Source organism: Tachyglossus aculeatus, chromosome 26 (genome assembly GCF_015852505.1).
Source record: "Tachyglossus aculeatus isolate mTacAcu1 chromosome 26, mTacAcu1.pri, whole genome shotgun sequence".
Taxonomy (NCBI): domain Eukaryota; kingdom Metazoa; phylum Chordata; class Mammalia; order Monotremata; family Tachyglossidae; genus Tachyglossus; species Tachyglossus aculeatus.
This window is the reverse complement of record NC_052091.1, coordinates 6,590,425-6,608,107: the sequence shown is the minus strand read 5'-3', so window position 1 is coordinate 6,608,107 and position 17,683 is coordinate 6,590,425. Positions and strand designations below refer to the sequence as shown.

At 54.7% G+C, this 17,683-nt stretch overlaps 2 protein-coding genes across 2 annotated transcripts in view; both read left to right on the top strand.

Annotated features, from left to right (window-relative positions):
• The first annotated feature begins 2,793 nt into the window (after nucleotides 1–2,793).
• Nucleotides 2,794–9,923, top strand: LOC119946046 (sialic acid-binding Ig-like lectin 13). The gene is made up of 8 exons (XM_038767417.1): nucleotides 2,794–2,972; nucleotides 3,475–3,849; nucleotides 4,136–4,435; nucleotides 5,523–5,570; nucleotides 5,717–5,995; nucleotides 7,873–7,978; nucleotides 8,931–9,042; nucleotides 9,625–9,923. The coding sequence occupies exons 1-8, from the start codon at nucleotides 2,909–2,911 to the stop codon at nucleotides 9,820–9,822; spliced, it is 1,482 nt and encodes a 493-aa protein (XP_038623345.1). The 5' UTR covers nucleotides 2,794–2,908; the 3' UTR covers nucleotides 9,823–9,923.
• A 5,892-nt stretch (nucleotides 9,924–15,815) lies between these two features.
• IGLON5 (IgLON family member 5) overlaps nucleotides 15,816–17,683 on the top strand; it is a 31,898-nt gene continuing 30,030 nt past the window's right edge. The window contains exons 1-3 of the mRNA XM_038766979.1: nucleotides 15,816–15,906; nucleotides 16,299–16,436; nucleotides 16,478–16,555. Coding sequence (XP_038622907.1) covers nucleotides 15,816–15,906; nucleotides 16,299–16,436; nucleotides 16,478–16,555 — 307 coding nt within the window. The remainder of the gene's footprint in view (nucleotides 15,907–16,298; nucleotides 16,437–16,477; nucleotides 16,556–17,683) is intronic.

Here is a 17,683-nt window from a genome sequence, read left to right as displayed (position 1 = left end):
AATAAAATAAATAGAATAGATATGTACAAGTAAAATAAATAAATAAATAGAGTAGTAAATATGTACAAATATATATACATATATACAGGTGCTGTGGGGAAGGGAAGGAGGTAAGATGGGGGGATGGAGAGGGGGACGAGGGGGAGAGGAAGGAAGGGGCTCAGTGTGGGAAGGCCTCCTGGAGGAGGTGAGCTCTCAGTAGGGCCTTGAAGGGAGGAAGAGAGCTAGCTTGGCAGATGGGCAGAGGGAGGGCATTCCAGGCCCGGGGGATGACGTGGGCCGGGGGTCGATGGTGGGACAGGCGAGAGCGAGGTACGGTGAGGAGATTAGCGGCGGAGGAGCAGAGGGTGCGGAGTGGGCTGTAGAAGGAGAGAAGGGAGGTGAGGTAGGAGGGGGCCAGGGGATGGATGGACAGCCTTGAAGCCCAGGGTGAGGAGTTTCTGCCTGATGCGCAGATTGATTGGTAGCCACTGGAGATTTTTGAGGAGGGGAGTAATATGCCCAGAGCGTTTCTGGACAAAGATAATTCCGGGCAGCAGCATGAAGTATGGATTGAAGTGGAGAGAGACACGAGGATGGGAGATCAGAGAGAAGGCTGATGCAGTAGTCCAGACGGGATAGGATGAGAGCTTGAACGAGCAGGGTAGCGGTATTGATGGATGGCGGGATCGGGGGCGAGGTGAGCCTGGGACGCCCCTGGCCTGGGACAGTCCCGGTATAACAGCTTTCCTCCACCATCCGTCCCGCAGGCGCGTTTCCCTCCACCCGTTCCCTCCCGCTCCCCCGCATTTTAGACTGTGAGCCCACTGTTGGGTAGGGACTGTCTCTATATGTTGCCAACTTGTACTTCCCAAGCGCTTAGTACGGTGCTCTGCACACAGTAAGCGCTCAATAAATACGATTGATTGATTGATTGATCTTCTCGACTGTGAGCCCGTTGTTGGGTAGGGACCATCTCTATATGTTGCCAACTTGTACTTCCCAAGCGCTTAGTACAGTGCTCTGCACACAGTGCTCAATAAATATGATTGATTGATTGATCTTCTCGACTGTGAGCCCGTTGTTGGGTAGGGACTGTCTCTATATGTTGCCAACTTGGACTTCCCAAGCGCTTAGTACAGTGCTCTGCACACAGTAAGTGCTCAATAAATACGATTGAATGAATGAATGAATCCCTCTCCCACTCCCCTCTGCTTTATCCTCCCTTTCCCCATCCTTCCCGGCCTGCTTCGCCTGGCTCAGTGGCAAGAGCCCAGGCTTGGGAGTCAGAGGTCGTGGGTTCTAATTCCGGCTCCGCCACTTGTCAGCTGTGTGACCTTGGGGGAGTCACTTCACTTCTCTGGGCCTCAGTGACCTCATCTGTTAAATGGGGATGAAGACTAAGCCCCACCTGGGACAACCTGATTCCCTTGTATTCACCCCAGCGCTAAGAACAGTGCTTGACACATAGTAACCGCTTAACAAATACCAACAACCTTTCCTCCTCCCTTTCCCCAGCATCTTCCCCTCCAGCTCCTCAAGCCTTCACCTCCCACTCCCTCTCACTTTCTCCTTCCGCTTCCCTGCATCTTTCCCTCCTGCTCCCCACACCTTCCTCTCCCGCTCCCTGATATTTCCCCTCCTGTTCCCCCACACCTTCCCCTCCCGCTCCCTGAAACTTCAGCTCCAGCTCTCCCACACTTTCCCTTCCCACTCCCCCAACCCTTCACCTTCTGCTTCCCCGCACTTCCCACTCCCACTCCCTCAATCCTTTACTTTCTGCTTCCCCGTACTTTCTCTTCTCACTCTCCCAATCCTTCTTCTGCTTCCCTGCTCTTTTCCGTCCCATTCCCACAATCCTTTAGCTTCCCTGCACTTTCCCCTCCCGCTCCCTCAATCCTTTACTTTCTGCTTCCCCATACTTTCCCTTCCCGCTCTCCCAATCCTTTACTTTCTGCTTCCCCACACTTTCCCTTCCCGCTCCCCCAATCCTTCTTCTGCTTCCCTGCATTTTCCCCTCCCGCTCCTCCAATCCTTCACCTACTGCTTCCCTGCACTTTCCCTTCCCGCTCCCCCAATCCTTTACTTTCTGCTTCCCCACATTTTCCCTTCCCGCTCCCCCAATCCTTCTCCTGCTTCCCTGCATTTTCCCCTCCCGCTCCTCCAATCCTTCACCTTCTGCTTCCCTGCACTTTCCCCTCCCGCTCCCCGGTGCCTTCCCTTCCCACCGCCTCGTACTTTCCCTTTCCGCTCCCCCTCTCCTTTCCCTCTTGTCTCCCCTGCCCCCTTCCTTTCCCTGCTGCTCCCCAGCACCTTTTCCAACCCAAAGATTTTCCCTCCCACTCCCCCGGTCCTTCCCTCTCCCCTTGGGCCCCTCAGGGCCAGATGTGCCCTCCCTCTCCCTGCCCCATGGGTGCCAGCCTGGCCCCTGGGTGCCAACCCAGCCAGGGTCCTCCCTCGACCAGAGCTAGGTGGTCTGGGGACGGGAGATCCGGAGAAGTCGAACCCCCCCCGCAACCCATCTCACCAAACCCACCTGTCTTCCCCAGTCTCTGCCCCACCACTTGTCAGCTGTGTGACTTTCGGCAGGTCACTTAACTTCTCTGCCTCAGTTACCTCATCTGTAAAATGGGGATTAAGACTGTGAGCCCCATGTGGGACAACTTGATTGATTACCTTGTATCTACCCCCAGCACTTAGAACAGTGCTTAGTACTGTAAGAACACACTTAGAACATATAGTAAGTGCTTAACAAATATCATTATCATTATTATTATTATTATTATTCCCCACTGCCCCTGACCAGCCCAGAGCCCTGCCCTACCCTCCGTCCCTGGGCTTCTTCTTCCTGAGTTGGACCGGGCCGGATTGGGCCAGACCAGAGAAATGGGGGTCGCCGTCTGAACCGTCGCCGGGACGAGGCCTGGGGATGATGCCACCACCACCGCCTCCCCTGCTGCCCCTCCTGTCCCTCCTGTCCCTTCTCTGTGGGGGTAAGTGCAGGCGAGGGCCCAGTCGGGGGTGGAGAGTAGATATGGCATTCATTCGATCCTATTTATTGAACACTTACTGTGTGCAGAGCACTGTAATAATAATAATGATGGTATCTGTTAAGCGCTTACTATGTGCCAGGCACTGTACTAAGCGCCGGGGGTGGATACAAGCAAATTGAGTTGGACCCAGTCCCTGTCCCACATGGGGCTCACAGTCTCAAACCCCATTTTACAGATGAGGGGACTGAGGCCCAGAGAAGTGAAGTGACTTGCCCAAGGTCAGCCAGCAGACAAGTGGCAGAGTAGGATTAGAGCCCGTGACCTTCTGACTCCCGGGCTTGGGAGTGGACCATACAACAATAAACAGACACATTCTCTGCCCACAATGAGTTGACAGTCTAGAGCAGGTTGGGGGCATTGACCAGAGAGGGGAGGGGAGCTGGGTAGCGGTAGGGGGAGAAGGGGGAGGGCTCTGCCTCAGTGTCCCCTCTCTCTCCAATAGGGTCCCTTTCCCAGACTTCGCAGTTCACCCTGCAGGTTCCGGAGTCAGTGACGGTGCAGGAGGCCCTCTGTGTCTCCATCCCCTGCACCTTCACCTACCCCAACTACATGGAGAACTTCAAAATGATCCATGGCTACTGGTTCCGGGGTGAGGACAATATCTTCAGTCCTGCCGTGGCGGCGACTGACCCCACGGTGGAGATTAGGACAGAAACCCAGGGCCGGTTCCACCTCACCGGAAACCTGCAGGAAAGGAACTGCACCCTGAGCATCACTAGTGCCCGGAAAGAAGACACCGGCACCTACTACTTCAGACTACAGAAGGGAAACATCAAGTATACTTACAGATATCAGGCGGTCTCCGTCGAGGTGACTGGTAAGGATCGGATGGATGTTGGGGGGGAGAAGGGGAGGTGGGCGGTGGGACCTCCCCGGGGGAGGAGGGAAGGGCAGGGAGGGGCCCAGATCAATCAATCAATCAATCAATCATATTTATTGAGCGCTTACTGTGTGCAGAGCACTGTACTAAGTGCTTGGGAAGTACAAGTTGGCAACATATAGAGACAGTCCCTATCCAACAGTGGGCTCACAGTCTAGGTGGTGAGCTAAGCTGCTTCTTTGGCCTCCCCCTCTCCCCTTCTCTGCACCCTGCCCTGATCCAGCCCTGACTCAGGAGCCCGAAGTCCAGGGAACAGAGGCTCTGCGGGCCGGCTGTCCAGCGGCAGTGACCTGCTCGGCCCCAGGGAACTGCAGAAACGGGGTGCCCCTGACCTTCTCCTGGACGGGTACAGTCCTCTCCCCCAGGAGAAGCCCCTCCCTGACCAACAGCCCCGGCCCTCCTCCCTTCTCTGTGCTTTCCTTCACCCCGGGGCCGAGGGACCACGGCTCCAACCTCACCTGCCGGGTGACCTTCCCTGGAACTAATGCCACCACACAGACAACCGTCCGGCTCAACGTCACCTGTGAGCCCAGGGACCAGGGGCAGGGGGTGAAGAGGGTGGATCGGTGCGGGGATCGGGGAGGGGAGGGGAGCTCAGGTAGGACTAATAATAATTAATAATAACTATGGTATTTGTTAACCCCTTAAAACAGTGTCCAGCACTTAGAACAGTGCTTGGCACATGCTAAGCGCTTAACAAATACCATAATTATTATTTCTGTGTGTCAGACACTGTCCTAAGTGCTGGGGTAGATACAAGATAATATGGTTGGACATAGTTCCTGTCCCACACAGGGCTCACCGTCTTCATCCCCATTTTACAGATGAGGGAACTGGGGCGAGGAGAGGTGAAGTGACTTCTTAAGACAAGTGGCGGAAGTCAGGATTAGAACCTGAGCCCTTTGTTGGTCGGTCGGTCATCATCATCATCAATTGTATTTATTGAGCGCTTACTATGTGCAGAGCACTGTACTAAGCGCTTGGGAAGTACAAATTGGCAACATATAGAGACAGTCCCTACCCAACAGTGGGCTCACAGTCTAAAAGGGGGAGACAGAGAACAAAACCAAACATACTAACAAAACAAAATAATTAGAATAGATATGTACAAGCAAAATAAATAAATAAATAAATAGAGTAATAGATATGTACAAACATATATACATATATACAGGTGCTGTGGGGAAGGGAAGGAGGTAAGATGGGGGGGATGGAGAGGGGGACGAGGGGGAGAGGAAGGAAGGGGCTCGGTCTGGGAAGGCCTCCTGGAGGAGGTGAGCTCTCAGTAGGGCCTTGAAGGGAGGAAGAGAGCTAGCTTGGCGGATGGGCAGAGGGAGGGCATTCCAGGCCCTGGGGATGACGTGGGCCAGGGGTCGATAGCGGGACAGGCGAGAACGAGGTACAGTGAGGAGATTAGCTGCGGAAATTGAGTCAGTCATTGAGTGCTTCATTGTGTGCACAGCCCCATAGTAAGCGCTTGGGTGACTGCAAGCTAACAATATAACAGACACATTCCCTGCCCACAACGAGCTTACAGTCTAGAGGATGCATAGAAAGCGCTTAACAAATACCATAAAACAACTAAAAAAGGTCGCCTGGTGGTGTTGCAGATCTCCCCATGCCGCCGACGATCCGCGTTTACCTGGGGAACAGCACAGGTAGGGGTATATGTGTGCGTGTACCCACATGTGATGGAGAGGGCCGAGTGGATGGGGAGGAGGGAAGGGGGGAAGAGGGACTGGGCCCGGGTCCCTGATCGGGGGTCAGAGGGCGATGGGGGGACTGGGCTGATCTCTCCCCGCAGCACCCACCTCCCCAGTCAATGCGTCGTCCCTGATGGTCCCGGAGGGTGGGACCCTGCGCCTGGTCTGCTCCGCGCCCGCCAACCCCCCGGCCACATTGAGCTGGACACGGGCTGGCTCCGGCCTAGATCTCTCCCCACTCCTGGGGCCCGAGGGCCTGGAGCTGGAGCTGGCCCACATGGGGCCCGATGATGGAGGGGAGTACGTCTGCCAAGCTCATCACCCACGCGGGGGGACCCGCCTCGTCTCCCTCACCTTGGCTCTGCAGCGCGAGAGTCCAGGTAGGTTCAAGGTTCGGAGAGGGTGGCGGGAACTGTTTAAGTCAGTCCATGAGAAACGTTCAGGCCACATCTCCCCCACTCGGAGAAGCAGCGTGCTGTAGTGGTTAGAGCACAGGCCTGGGAATCAAGGGGACTTGGGTTCTAATCCCGGTTCCACCACATGTCTGCTTGGGACCGTGCTCTGCACACAGTAAGTGCTCAATAAATATGATTGAATGAATGAATGTCTGCTGTGTGACCTTGGGCAAGTCACTTCACTTCTCTGGGCCTTGGTTGCCTCATCTGGAAAATGGGGATTAAGAGCGTGAGCCCCAGGTGGGGCAGGGGCTGTGTCAAACCTGCTTAACTTGTATCTACCCCAGCACTTAGAACAGTGCATAGTACATAGAAAGCACTAAACGGTTCAGGAGAAGCAGCATAGCTCAGTGGAAAGAGTCCGGGCTTTGGAGTCAGAGGTCATGGGTTCAAATCCCGGCTCTGCCAACTGTTAGCTGTGTGACTTTGGGCAAGTCACTTAACTTCTCTGTGCCTCAGTTACCTCATCTGTAAAAGGGGGATTAAAACTGTGAGCCCCCGGTGGAACAACCTGATCACCTTGTAACCTCCCCAGCGCTTAGAACAGTGCTTTGCACATAGTAAGTGCTTAAAAAATACCATCATCATTATTATTATTAATTACCATTATTATTATTATTATTATTCGAGAGCCTCCAGTGGTTTCCTTCCACCTTCTCATCACACAGAAACTCCTTCTCACCAGGTTTAAAGCATTCAGTCAGCTCTCCCCCACCTTGCTCACCTCACTACTATTCCAGCCCAGTCTGCTCACTTCACTCTTCTAGCACCACCTTGCTCATGGTGCCCTGAGGTCATTCATTCATTCAATCATATTTATTGAGCGCTTACTGTGTGCAGAGCACTGTACTAAGAGCTTGGGAAGTGCAAGATGGCAACATATAGAGATGGTCACCTATCTCACCCCCCCAAGCCCCTTGCCCATGTCCTTACTTTGGCCTGGAACTCCCTCCCACCGCCCCCCCATATATGCCTAACCACCAGTCTCCCCACCTTCAAAGCCTTTTTTAAGGTCACATCTCCCCCAAGAGAACAAGAAACGACGATGTCTAATGGAAATAATAATAATAATAATAATAATAATGGCATTTCTTAAGCGCTTACTATGTGCAAAGCACTGTTCTAAGCGCCAGGGAGGTTACAAGGTGATCGGGTTGTCCCACAGGGGGCTCACAGTCTGAATCCCCATTTTACAGAAGAGGTCACTGAGGCGCAGAGAAGTTAAGTGACTTGCCCAAAGTCACACAGCTGACAATTGGTGGAGCCGGAATTTGAACCCACGACCTCTGACTCCAAAGCCCGGGCTCTTTCCACTGATCCACGCTGCTTCTCACCTCACTATGTGCAAAGCACTATTCTAAGCCTTGGTGGCGGGGTGGGGGGGGTACAAGATGATCAGGTTGTCCCACGGTGGGCTCTCAGTCTTCATCCCCATTTTACAGATGAGGGAACTGAGGTCCAGACAAGTGAAGCTGACAAGTGGCTCGTAGTAAGGTGAGGAAAGAGCCTGGGCCTGGAAGTGAGAGGGCCTGAGTTCTAACCCAGACTCTGCAGCTGTGTGACCTTGGGCAAGTCACCTCACTTCTCTGTGCCTCAGTTGTTTCATCTGAGGATTAAGACTGGGAGGCCATGTGGGACGGGGACTGTGTCCAACCTGATTACCTTGTTTCTACCCCTTGTATCTGCCTGATTACCTTGTATGTCCCCCCGGGGCACTGGGGGGAAGAGAGGAGCGGGGGCCAGTCAGGGATCTGGGCTGTGGAAGGGGGTGAGGGCTGGTCTCATTTCTCCCCTGGGTGCAGGGGAGCCTCTGGGCCACTCTGGATCCTACAGCAAAGGGCTGATCCTGGGGGCCGCCACTGGAGTTGGGGTCACCGCCCTCATCTCCCTCTGCCTCATCCTCCTCATGTGAGTCTCCACCCCGTCCGTCCATCCATCCATCCATCCGTCCGTCCATCTGTCTGTCCGATCGTCCGAGCCCACCACACGAGGGGCGCCGTTTGGGGGGGACGAGACTCAGAGCTCGAGACTACCCCTCTAGACTATAAGATCGCTGTGGGCAGGGAACGTGTCCGTTATATTGTACTCTCCCGAGCACTGAATACAGTGCCGTGCACACAGTAAGCACTCATTAAATACGACAGACTGACCGAGAAGGAGCGTGGTCCAGTGGATAGAGCCAGGGCTTGGGAGTCAGAGGACCTGGGTTCTAAACCCACCTCTATTGTTTGTCTGCTGTGTGCCCTTGGGTGAATCACTTAACTTCTCTAAACCTCAGTTACCTCATCTGAGGTAGATAAGCAGCATGGCTCAATGGAAAGAGCACGGGCTTGGGAGTTGGAGGTCGTGGGTTCTAACCCCGGCTCCGCCACTTGTCAGCTGTGTGACTTTGGGCAAGTCACTTCACTTCTCTGGGCCTCAGTTACCTCATCTGTAAAATGGGGACTGTAAGCCCCCCGTGGGACAACCTGATCATCTGTGTCCCCCCCAGCACTTAGAACAGTGCTTTGCACATAGTAAGTGCTTACCAAATACCATTACTATTATCTGTAAAATGGGGATTAAGACTGTGAGCCTCATGTGGGACAGGGACTGTGTCCAGCCTAATCAGCCTGCATCTACCACAGCATTTAGTACAGTGCCCGGCATATAGTAAGCACTTAACAAATTCCATTAAAAAAAAAAAGGAGCTCCCGGGGCTGAAGACCAGATGGATTCCAGGCCCTTGGGTGCAGGAGTTGGGCCCCGGACCTCCAGCCCTTCTGGCTGGGTGGGTGAAGAGGGTGGTTGGGGGAGGGGGAGGTGAAGGGGCGGGGGTCAGGCTCGGACTGAGAGATGGACCCAGGGCTCCTTCCCGCAGTGTGAAGACTCTTAGAGCGAAGCCGGCCGGCCCAGCACCGGTGACCTTCAATGCCCAGGGCATCTCCAAGGCCGATAGCGTCAATCTGGTGTCCAACACTATCCCGCTGCCGGTGAGTGACCGGGGGGCCTGTCCGCCCAGTCCCCCCGCCCCCCACTCCCCACTAGCCCAGCCTTCCCAGAGCCCAGACTCTCCAGTACCCTTAGTTCCCACCCCATCCCCATCTCTGGCCCCCGCCCGGGTCCCCAGCTCCTGCCCTTCGGATCTGGCTCTCCCCTCCAGCGCTGATCTTTAAAACCCTCAGTCACCTTGCTGCTCTTCTATTACAAACCCAGCCTGCGCCCTTCTCTCCTTCAATGCCAATCTTCTCACTGTACCTCAATCTCGTCTATCTTGCCGCCGACCTTTTGCTTACATCCTGCCTCTTGCTTGGAACGCCCTCCCTCTTCATAACTGACAGACAATAACTCTCTCCCACTTCAAAGCCTCATTGAAGGCTCGTCTCCTCCAAGAGGCCTTCCCTGACTAAGCCCTCCTTTCCCCTTCTTCCATTCCCTTCTTCACTGCCCTGACTTGCCCCCTTTATTCATCCCAGCCCCACAGCACTTATGTCCATATCTGTTATTTATATATTTACATTAATATCTGTCTCACAACGTACCGAGTGACTGACTGATGGATTCTCTGTCGGCAGAAAGAGCCCCAGGAGTCCCGGCCGGACAGCACTCAGGAGCTCCCGTCCCTCACCAAGCCCAACCCTGCTGAGGAAGGGCATGAGGAGGGGGAGGAGGAGTTGCAGTACTATGCATCCCTGACCTTTCAGCCCCGGCAGCTCCAGGACACTATCCGGTCCGGAGAGATGACCGAGTACTCAGAGATCAAGTTCCACTGAGGGACCAGGGCGGAGGTTGGGGGGTGAGAATGGGGCTGAGTCGTGGGAGGGATGCTTGCTGGTGGGCCACGGCCAGGCGAGGCTGAGATAGATGAGAAATAAAGATGAACTGGATGCAGCCGTTGCCGTGATCGCTTGAATCCTCCCCTCCCCAAGCCAGGGTTCTTCTCCAGCACCCAGGCTTCCTGCTCCTTACTGCTTCTGGCGACCACCCCCCGGGACCCTAGGGGGAAGAGGGCAGAGGCAGGAAGATTCCCTGGTTCTGGAGAGAAGCAGTGTGGCCTAGTGGAAAAAGCAACGGCTTGGAAGTCAGAGGGTTCTAATCCCAGTTCTGCCACTTGTCTGCTGGGTGACCTTGGACAAGTCACTTCATTTCTCTGTGCTTTAGTCACCTCATCTGTAAAATGGGGATTAAAACTGTGAGCCCCGTATGAGACATTCATTTATTCATTCAACCGTATTTATTCACTCATTCATTCAATCGTATTTATGGAGCACTTACTGTGTGCAGAGCACTGTACTAAGCGCTTGGGAAGTACAAGTTGGCAGCACATAGAGATGGTCCCTACCCAACAGTGGGCTCACAGTCTAGAAGAGCCTAGAGACATGGAATGTGTCCAACTGGATTGTCTTGTATCTACTCAGCACTTAGTAACCCCTTAACAAATACCACCAAAAAGGAGGAGGAGGAGGAGGAGGAAGAGGAGAAGGAGAATGAGGAGAAGGAAGATGAGGAGATGGAGGAGAAAGTACAGGCAGTCTACCCAGGAGAGGCTCAGGCCCTAGATTGAGACTGTGCCCGGGATCGGGAACGAGGCAAGGCCAAGGCCAGAACTGTGTCTCAACTGGCAGAGAGAAGCCCAGAGAAGAGCCAGCGGTGTCATGGAGGTTTCCAACTTGGACCTCGGGGAGGGGCAGAGTTGCCTATGGTGACGGTCATCTGGCCGGGGGTGGGCCTGGGAGGGAGACCAAGGTTTCAGGGCCAGAGGGGGTCTGGAGCAGTCTGCCCTTTGTGGACCGGATGGATGAGGAGGGGTCAACGAGGCCAGTGAGGCTCTCGGGCAGATGGAGTTGTACAGAGGGCCCAGGGTAGGCGGAGAATAACAAATCCCCGGTGCCTTGATTTTCCTCATTTACCGTCACAACCCACCGAGGGAGGGGACTCATCTCCTCCAAGAGGCCACCTCTGAATAAGCCCTCATTTCCTCTTCTCTCACGCCCTTCTGTGTCACCCTTGCACTTGGATTTGCGTCCTTTAATCACACCTCGCTCAGCCCCACAGCACTTATGTACATATCTGTAATTTATTTATTTATATTAATGTCTGTCTCCCTTACTAGATTTTAAGATCATTGTGGGCAGGGACTATGTCTACCAACTCTGTTACACTGTTATATTGTACTCTCCTAAGGGCTTAGTAGAGCCCTTAACCTGGGCATTATCCTTGATTCCATTGTCTCATTCACCCCACATATGCAATCCATCACTCAATCCTGTCAGTTCCACCTTCACAACATCGCTAAAATCCGCTCTTTCTTCTTCACTGAAACTGCTACCACATTAATCCAAGCACTTCTCCTATCTTGGCTTGATTACTATATCAGCCTCCTTGCTGACCTCCCAGCCTCCTGTCTCTCCCCACTCCAGTCCATACCTCACCGGCTACCTGGATCATTTTTCTACAAAAAACGTTGTGGGCAGGGAATGTCTGTTTACTGTTGCATTGGACTCTCCCAAATGCTTAGTACAGTGCTCTGCACAGAGTAAGCCCTCAATAAATAGCATTGATTGATTGAGAATGGGGATAATTAGCTCATTTTGCAGAGGGGGAAACTGAGGCCCAGAGAGCTTCATTACTGTTTCAGTGCTTAGGCCCCTCATCTCCCAGACCCATCATCATCCCCCTGATCCCCACACTGTATTCGTGTGGCCTAGTGGATACAGCACAGACCTGCGAGTCAGAAGGACTTGCATTCTGATCCCGGCTCCACCACTTGTCTGTGTGACCGTGGACAAGTCATTTCACTTCTCTGTGCCTCAGTTCCCTCATCTGTCAAATGGGGATTAAGACTGTGAGCCCCATAAGGGACAGGGGCTGTGTTCAACTCAAATGTGCTTGTATCGACCCCAGCACTTAGTACAGGGCCTGGCACATAGTAAGCGCTTAACAAATATCACAATTATGATGATGATGATGATGATAATGATGATTATTATTTATAATAATTGAGAGCTCCCTTACTTAACTCAGTGCTGAAAGCTAGGCTCCTTGTCTTGGGGCTAACACTTCCAAGGGATTCGTGTAGTGAATGACCAGAGGAAGAGGGAAGTGGGGCAGTCGCGGGGGCGAGCCAGGCCAGCCCATGGGGCAGCAGAGGGGAAAGAGCCAAAGGAAACGAGAATGAAAGAGTAAGTGTTCGGGGGTGAAGGGGAGAGGCGGTTATTGTGTGGCCTTGGGCAAGTCACTTAACTTCTCTGTGCAACAGTTATCTTATCTGAAAAATGGGGATTGAGACTGTGAGTCTCACATGGGACAGGAACTATGTCCAACTCGATTTGCTGTATCCACCCCAGTGCTTAGTACAGTGCCTGGCACAAAGCACATGCTTAACAAATACCATAATTATTATTATAAGAGGGGGAAGGAGCAGGGCAGAAGAGGTGGATCAGCCCAGGGACGAATGGGCGGAGGGGAGGGGGTCGGTGCTCCCCGGGCTGGAGGAGGTGGCCGGATCCCTGCGGGGAAGGGGCACTGGAGAAATGCACCGTGGTTGGAGTGGCAGAGCCAGCTCCGGACCCCTGGAAGGATGGGTGAGGAAGCCGCAAGGAAGGAGGTAAAAAGAGCTTACCACAGGCTTAATCAACTGAGGCCATCCTTGGGGGTTCAGCAGAGATGACAGATTGGGGCGGGGGAAAGAGAGCAGGAGTGGGAGGTGCTACTGTGGAGCAGGGGTTGGGGGGGGGGGGCGGTCAGTGCTGGGGAAGCCTGGCATTAGCTGGATTCTTCCCATCCAGAGCCCCCCACAACTCCTCCCCCATCCCACGAAGGGGCAGAGGCCACAGGATCACAACAGGAGACTTGGCAGTTGTGAGGACAGCCCCCTCCCCAGCCCCCCTCCACCTCCGGCCTGGGAAGCAGCAGAACGTCTCACCCCTGTCTCCCTGGTTCAGCTCCAATCAATCAATTAATGATACTGATTGAGGGTTTACTGTGTGCGGACGACTGCACGTACAGCAGAGTTGGTAATAATAATAATAATAATTTGGGTATTTGTTAAACGCTTACTATGTGCCAAGCACTGTTCCAAACACTGAGGTAGATGCAAGGTAATCAGGTTGGACACAGTCCCTGTCCCACATTGGGGCTCACAGTCATAATCCCCATTTTACAGATGGGGTAACAGGCCCAGAGAAGTTAAGTGACTTGTCCAGGGTCACACAGCAGACAAGCTGCGGAGCCGGGATTAGAAACCCTGTCCTCTGATTCCCAAGCCCCCGGGCTCTTGCCACTAGGCCATGCTGCTTCCCACACTCCCTGCCCACAACGAGGGAGGGGTAGTATGGCCAAACAGATAGAGCACGGGCCTGGGGTTCAGCACCTGGGTTCTAATACCAGCTCTGACACTTGTCTGCTGTGTGACTTTGGACACGCTGCTTAACTTCTCTGAGCCTCAGTTACCTCATCTGTAAAAAGGGGATCAATTGGAAGCCCCAGGTGGGCTTGTATCTACCTCAGAGTTTAAAACAGTGCTCAGTACAATGCCTGGCACATAGTAAGCACTTAACAAATACCATAAAAAAAGGGATCTCTCAGTCTTGAGGGGAAACAGGCATTAAAATAAATAAATGACAGACAGGTACATAAATGCGGCAGGGCTGAGTGTGGGGCGATCACCAAATGCACTGATTCAAGTGCATAGGCGATGCAGAAGGGAGAGGGAGGCTGGGAAAAGAGGGCTTAATCAGGGAAGGCCTCTTGAAGGAGTAATTTCAATAAAGCTTTGAAGGTGGGGAGGGTGGTAATCTGTCACATAGGAGGGGGGAAGTTCCATGCCAGAGGAAGGACCTACGTAAGGGTGTGGCAAGGAGATAGAAGAGATCTGAGGTGCAGTATAAATTACCATTAGAGGAACAAAGGGTGGAGGCTGGGTTATAATAGGAAACCACCGAGATAAAACAGGAGGGGGGCGAGGTGATTGACTTCCTTAAAGTAGATGGTAAGGAGCTTCTGCTTGCTGCGGAGGTGGAAGGGCAATCCCTGGAGGTTCTCCAGAAGCGCGGAGGCAAGGACTGAACTTTTTTTAGAAAAATGATCTGGGCAGAAGAGTGAAGTATGGCCCGAAGTAGGGAGAGATTGGTGGCAGGGAGGTCAGCAAGGAAGCTGATGCAGTAAAAATAATAATAATGATGGCATTTATTAAGCGCTTACTATGTGCAAAGCACTGTTCTAAGCGCTGGGGAGATTACAGGGCGATCAGGTTGTCCCACGGGGGGCTCACAGTCTTCATCCCCATTTTACAGATGAGGTAACTGAGGCCCAGAGAAGTGAAGTGACTTGCCCAGTAGTCCAGGTGGGGTACGATAAGTGGTTGGATCAGCATTTAGCAGTTAGGATGGAGAGGAATGAGTGGATTTTAACAATGCTGTGAAGGTAGATCGACCAGGATTTGGTGACAGCATGAATATATGGATTGAATGAGAGATGAATCGAGCACAATACCAAGTCTTACGGGCTTGTGAGATAGGAAGGATAGTGGTGTTGTCTACAGTGATGGGAAAGACAGGGGGAGGGCAGGGTTTGGGTGGGAAGATGGGGAGGAGTTCTGTGGGGCAACCAGGTAGAAATGTCTTGAAGGCAGGAGGAAATGGGAGTCTGCAGGGCGGGACAGAGATCAGGGCCGGGGATGTAGATTTGGGAAGCATCCGTATAGAGGTGATAGTGAAGCCATGGGAGCAAATGAGTACTCCAAGGGAGTGGGTGTAGAGGAAGAGTAGAAGCGGATGCAGAACTCAATCTTGAGGGACTCCTACATCATCATCAATCGTATTTATTGAGCGCTTACTATGTGCAACTACAGTTAGAGGGAGGGAGGCAGGGGAGGAACCTGTGAAAGAGATTGAGAAGGAGCCACCAGAGAGATAGGAGGAGAAGCAGGAGAGGACAGTGTCAGTGAAGCCAAGGTTGAATAACGTTTCCAGGCGAAGGGTTGGGGGGGGTGTCCAGAGTGTCAAGGGCAGCTGAAAGGTCAAGGAAGATTAGGATGGAGGAGAGGTGGTTGGATTTGATAAAAAGAAGGTCATTGGTGACCTCAGAGAGGACAGTTTCAGTGGAGTGGAGAAGGGCAAACAGGTAACTGAGGCCCAGAGAGGTTAAATGTGTGTTTGTCCATTCATGTCTTTCCGGCTGGACTGGGGGATGTTGGAGGGCAAGAGCTGTGTCTTCTAATCCCGGGACCCATGGGACCCTGCTGGAGCCGAGGACCGGGATAAGGAGGGTTGCAGAGAAGTTTATGATGCTGCCCTTGCTTTGCCCACGCCCTCTCAGGACTCTGCCCCATCTCTCGCACCGGGATCAGGGGCCTACCTCAGACCCAACTCTCCAGACCCCCTGAGCTAAAGCGGGGGTGCCGAAATGGGGGACCCGGGGCGGTCACCTGGGACTGGATCTGTCAATAACAATAATAATGATAATATTTGTTAAGCGCTTAACTATGTGCCAGGCACTGTTCTAAGTGCTGGGGTGGATACAAGCAAGTCGAGTTGGACCCACTCCCTGCTCTACGTGGGGCTCACAGTCTCGATCCCCGTTTTCCAAATGAGGTCACTGAGGCCCAGAGAAGTGAACTGAATCGCCCAAGGTCACCCAGCAGACAAGGGGAGGGGCTGGGACGAGAAAGCATGACCTCTTGACCCCCAGGCCCTGGCTTTAGCCACTAGGCCATGCTGCTACTCCATCATTCCCTCCTGTCCGTACGTCGCCAACACTGCGCTAAATGCTCTCGCCCGTGGTCCCTGATGAGGAGCCCCTGACAGGGGTGCCCACCACAGGGAGCTGTCCCCCTGCAGCAGCTGCCTCGAAGGAAGGCTGGGGGCGGCGGAGAAGTGGAGCCCGGTCCCCTGGGTTCTGCCAAAGGAGGAGGGGGCGGGAAGGGAGGGAGGAAAGGAAAAGATTCAGGGCTGGAAGGGCAGGGGGCCTGAGAGGGGGAGGGAATCATCATCATCACCATCATCATCATCATCAATCGTATTTATTGAGCGCTTACTGTGTGCAGAGCACTGGACTAAGCGCTCGGGAAGTCCAAGTTGGCAACATATAGAGCCAGTCCCTACCCAACAGTGGGCTCACAGTCTAAAGGAACTGGGAAGAACTGGGGATGCCTGGACTCAGGTGGGGGGTCAAGGAAGGGCAGGATGCCTGGGGGTTGGTGGGGGGGGGGGGGGAGAGCCGCAGTAACAAAGGCCTCTCCATCCGTCAGCCCCCGAGCCCGCCTCCCGGCCCCCCGCCTCCTCCCCGGATTGGCCGGTCCCCCCGCCCGTCAGCGCCGCCCCCTCCCCGGGTCTGCAGCAGGGCTCGCGCCGGCTCCTCGCGCCCCCCGCCCGGTGCTGCAGGCGGGGTGGGGTCCCCCCCGCTGCCCCCCGGAGCCCCCCCCCGCAGCTGGCACCATGCCCCCCGCCCCCCGGGCCCGCCTGCTCGCCGCCTCCGCCCTGGCCGGCCTGGCCTTCATCTGCCAAGGTACCGCAGCGCCGGATAATCTCAGGGTAACATTGTTGGGGGGGGGGGGGATGGGCCGGGGGCTGGGGGGCAGCCGTGTTACCCCCAGACCCAGCAGACCCCCCTGGTGGGGGCAAGGACGGGGCCTCGGGGAGGTGGGGGGGTGGGGATGGAGGAGGAGGGGGAGGATGCGGGGAGGGGGCGATGGGCTGGGACCCTCAGTGTGCGGGGGGCTCCGAGATGAACGGCAAGATGCCAAGGACGGTGCTCCGCACACAGTGAGCGCTTACCCGATGCCATAGTTGTTCCTCTTATTAACAGCAACTGGGAGCCAGGATGCCTGGGTCCGGGCAGGGGAGGGGGGCGAGTTTGGCGCCGGGCTGGGGGGGGAGGGGGGAGGGAGTAATTTGGGGCAGGGCCCGGGGGCGGGGCGGGGCGGACCCCCAGGCGACTGCCGGGGTGCTCTCTACCTCGGCTCTCAGCCTCCTGGAGGAGGTGTGATTCAGTCAGTCAGTCAGTCAGTCCTATTTATGGAGCGCCTACTGGGTGCAGAGCACTGGACTAAGCGCTTGGAAAGTACAGTTCGGCAACATTCATCCCATCGTATTTATTGAGCGCTTACGGTGTGCAGGGCACTACACTAAGCGCTTGGGAAGTACAATTCGGCAACAGAAACCATCCCTGCCCAACAGCTGGCTCACAGTCTAGAAGACTGTGTGATGGGGGGGCTGCTCCTGAAGTGTGCCCCATCCCCCCCAGTCCCGAGACCTCTGGGGGAGACCCCCATCCCCCTAGAACTCCGGGGGAGGTCCTGGTCGCCCCCCACGCAAGGTGAGGAGGGGGCGGCAAGCCCGCCGCGGCCTGCGGGTCTCTCCGCGTCTGTCTTTGTCTCGCCCTCCCTGTCTCTCCCCTGTGTCCACCTGACATCTCTATCCTTCTCTCTGTCCCCTTTTCTTCCCCCCCGCTGTTCGGTCCTTCGGCCCTGCCCCCCCTGGAAGCCCCCACCCCCTGCCCCACTTTGTGCTCCAGAAATCTGGGCCTGTCACTAATGACTCCGGTTGTCCGGCAGCGAAGGGGTTACCTGGGATGCGGGGTCACCCGCCCATCGCCCTCCCTTATAAGAGCCGCCCTGATCGCTTATAACGCCTG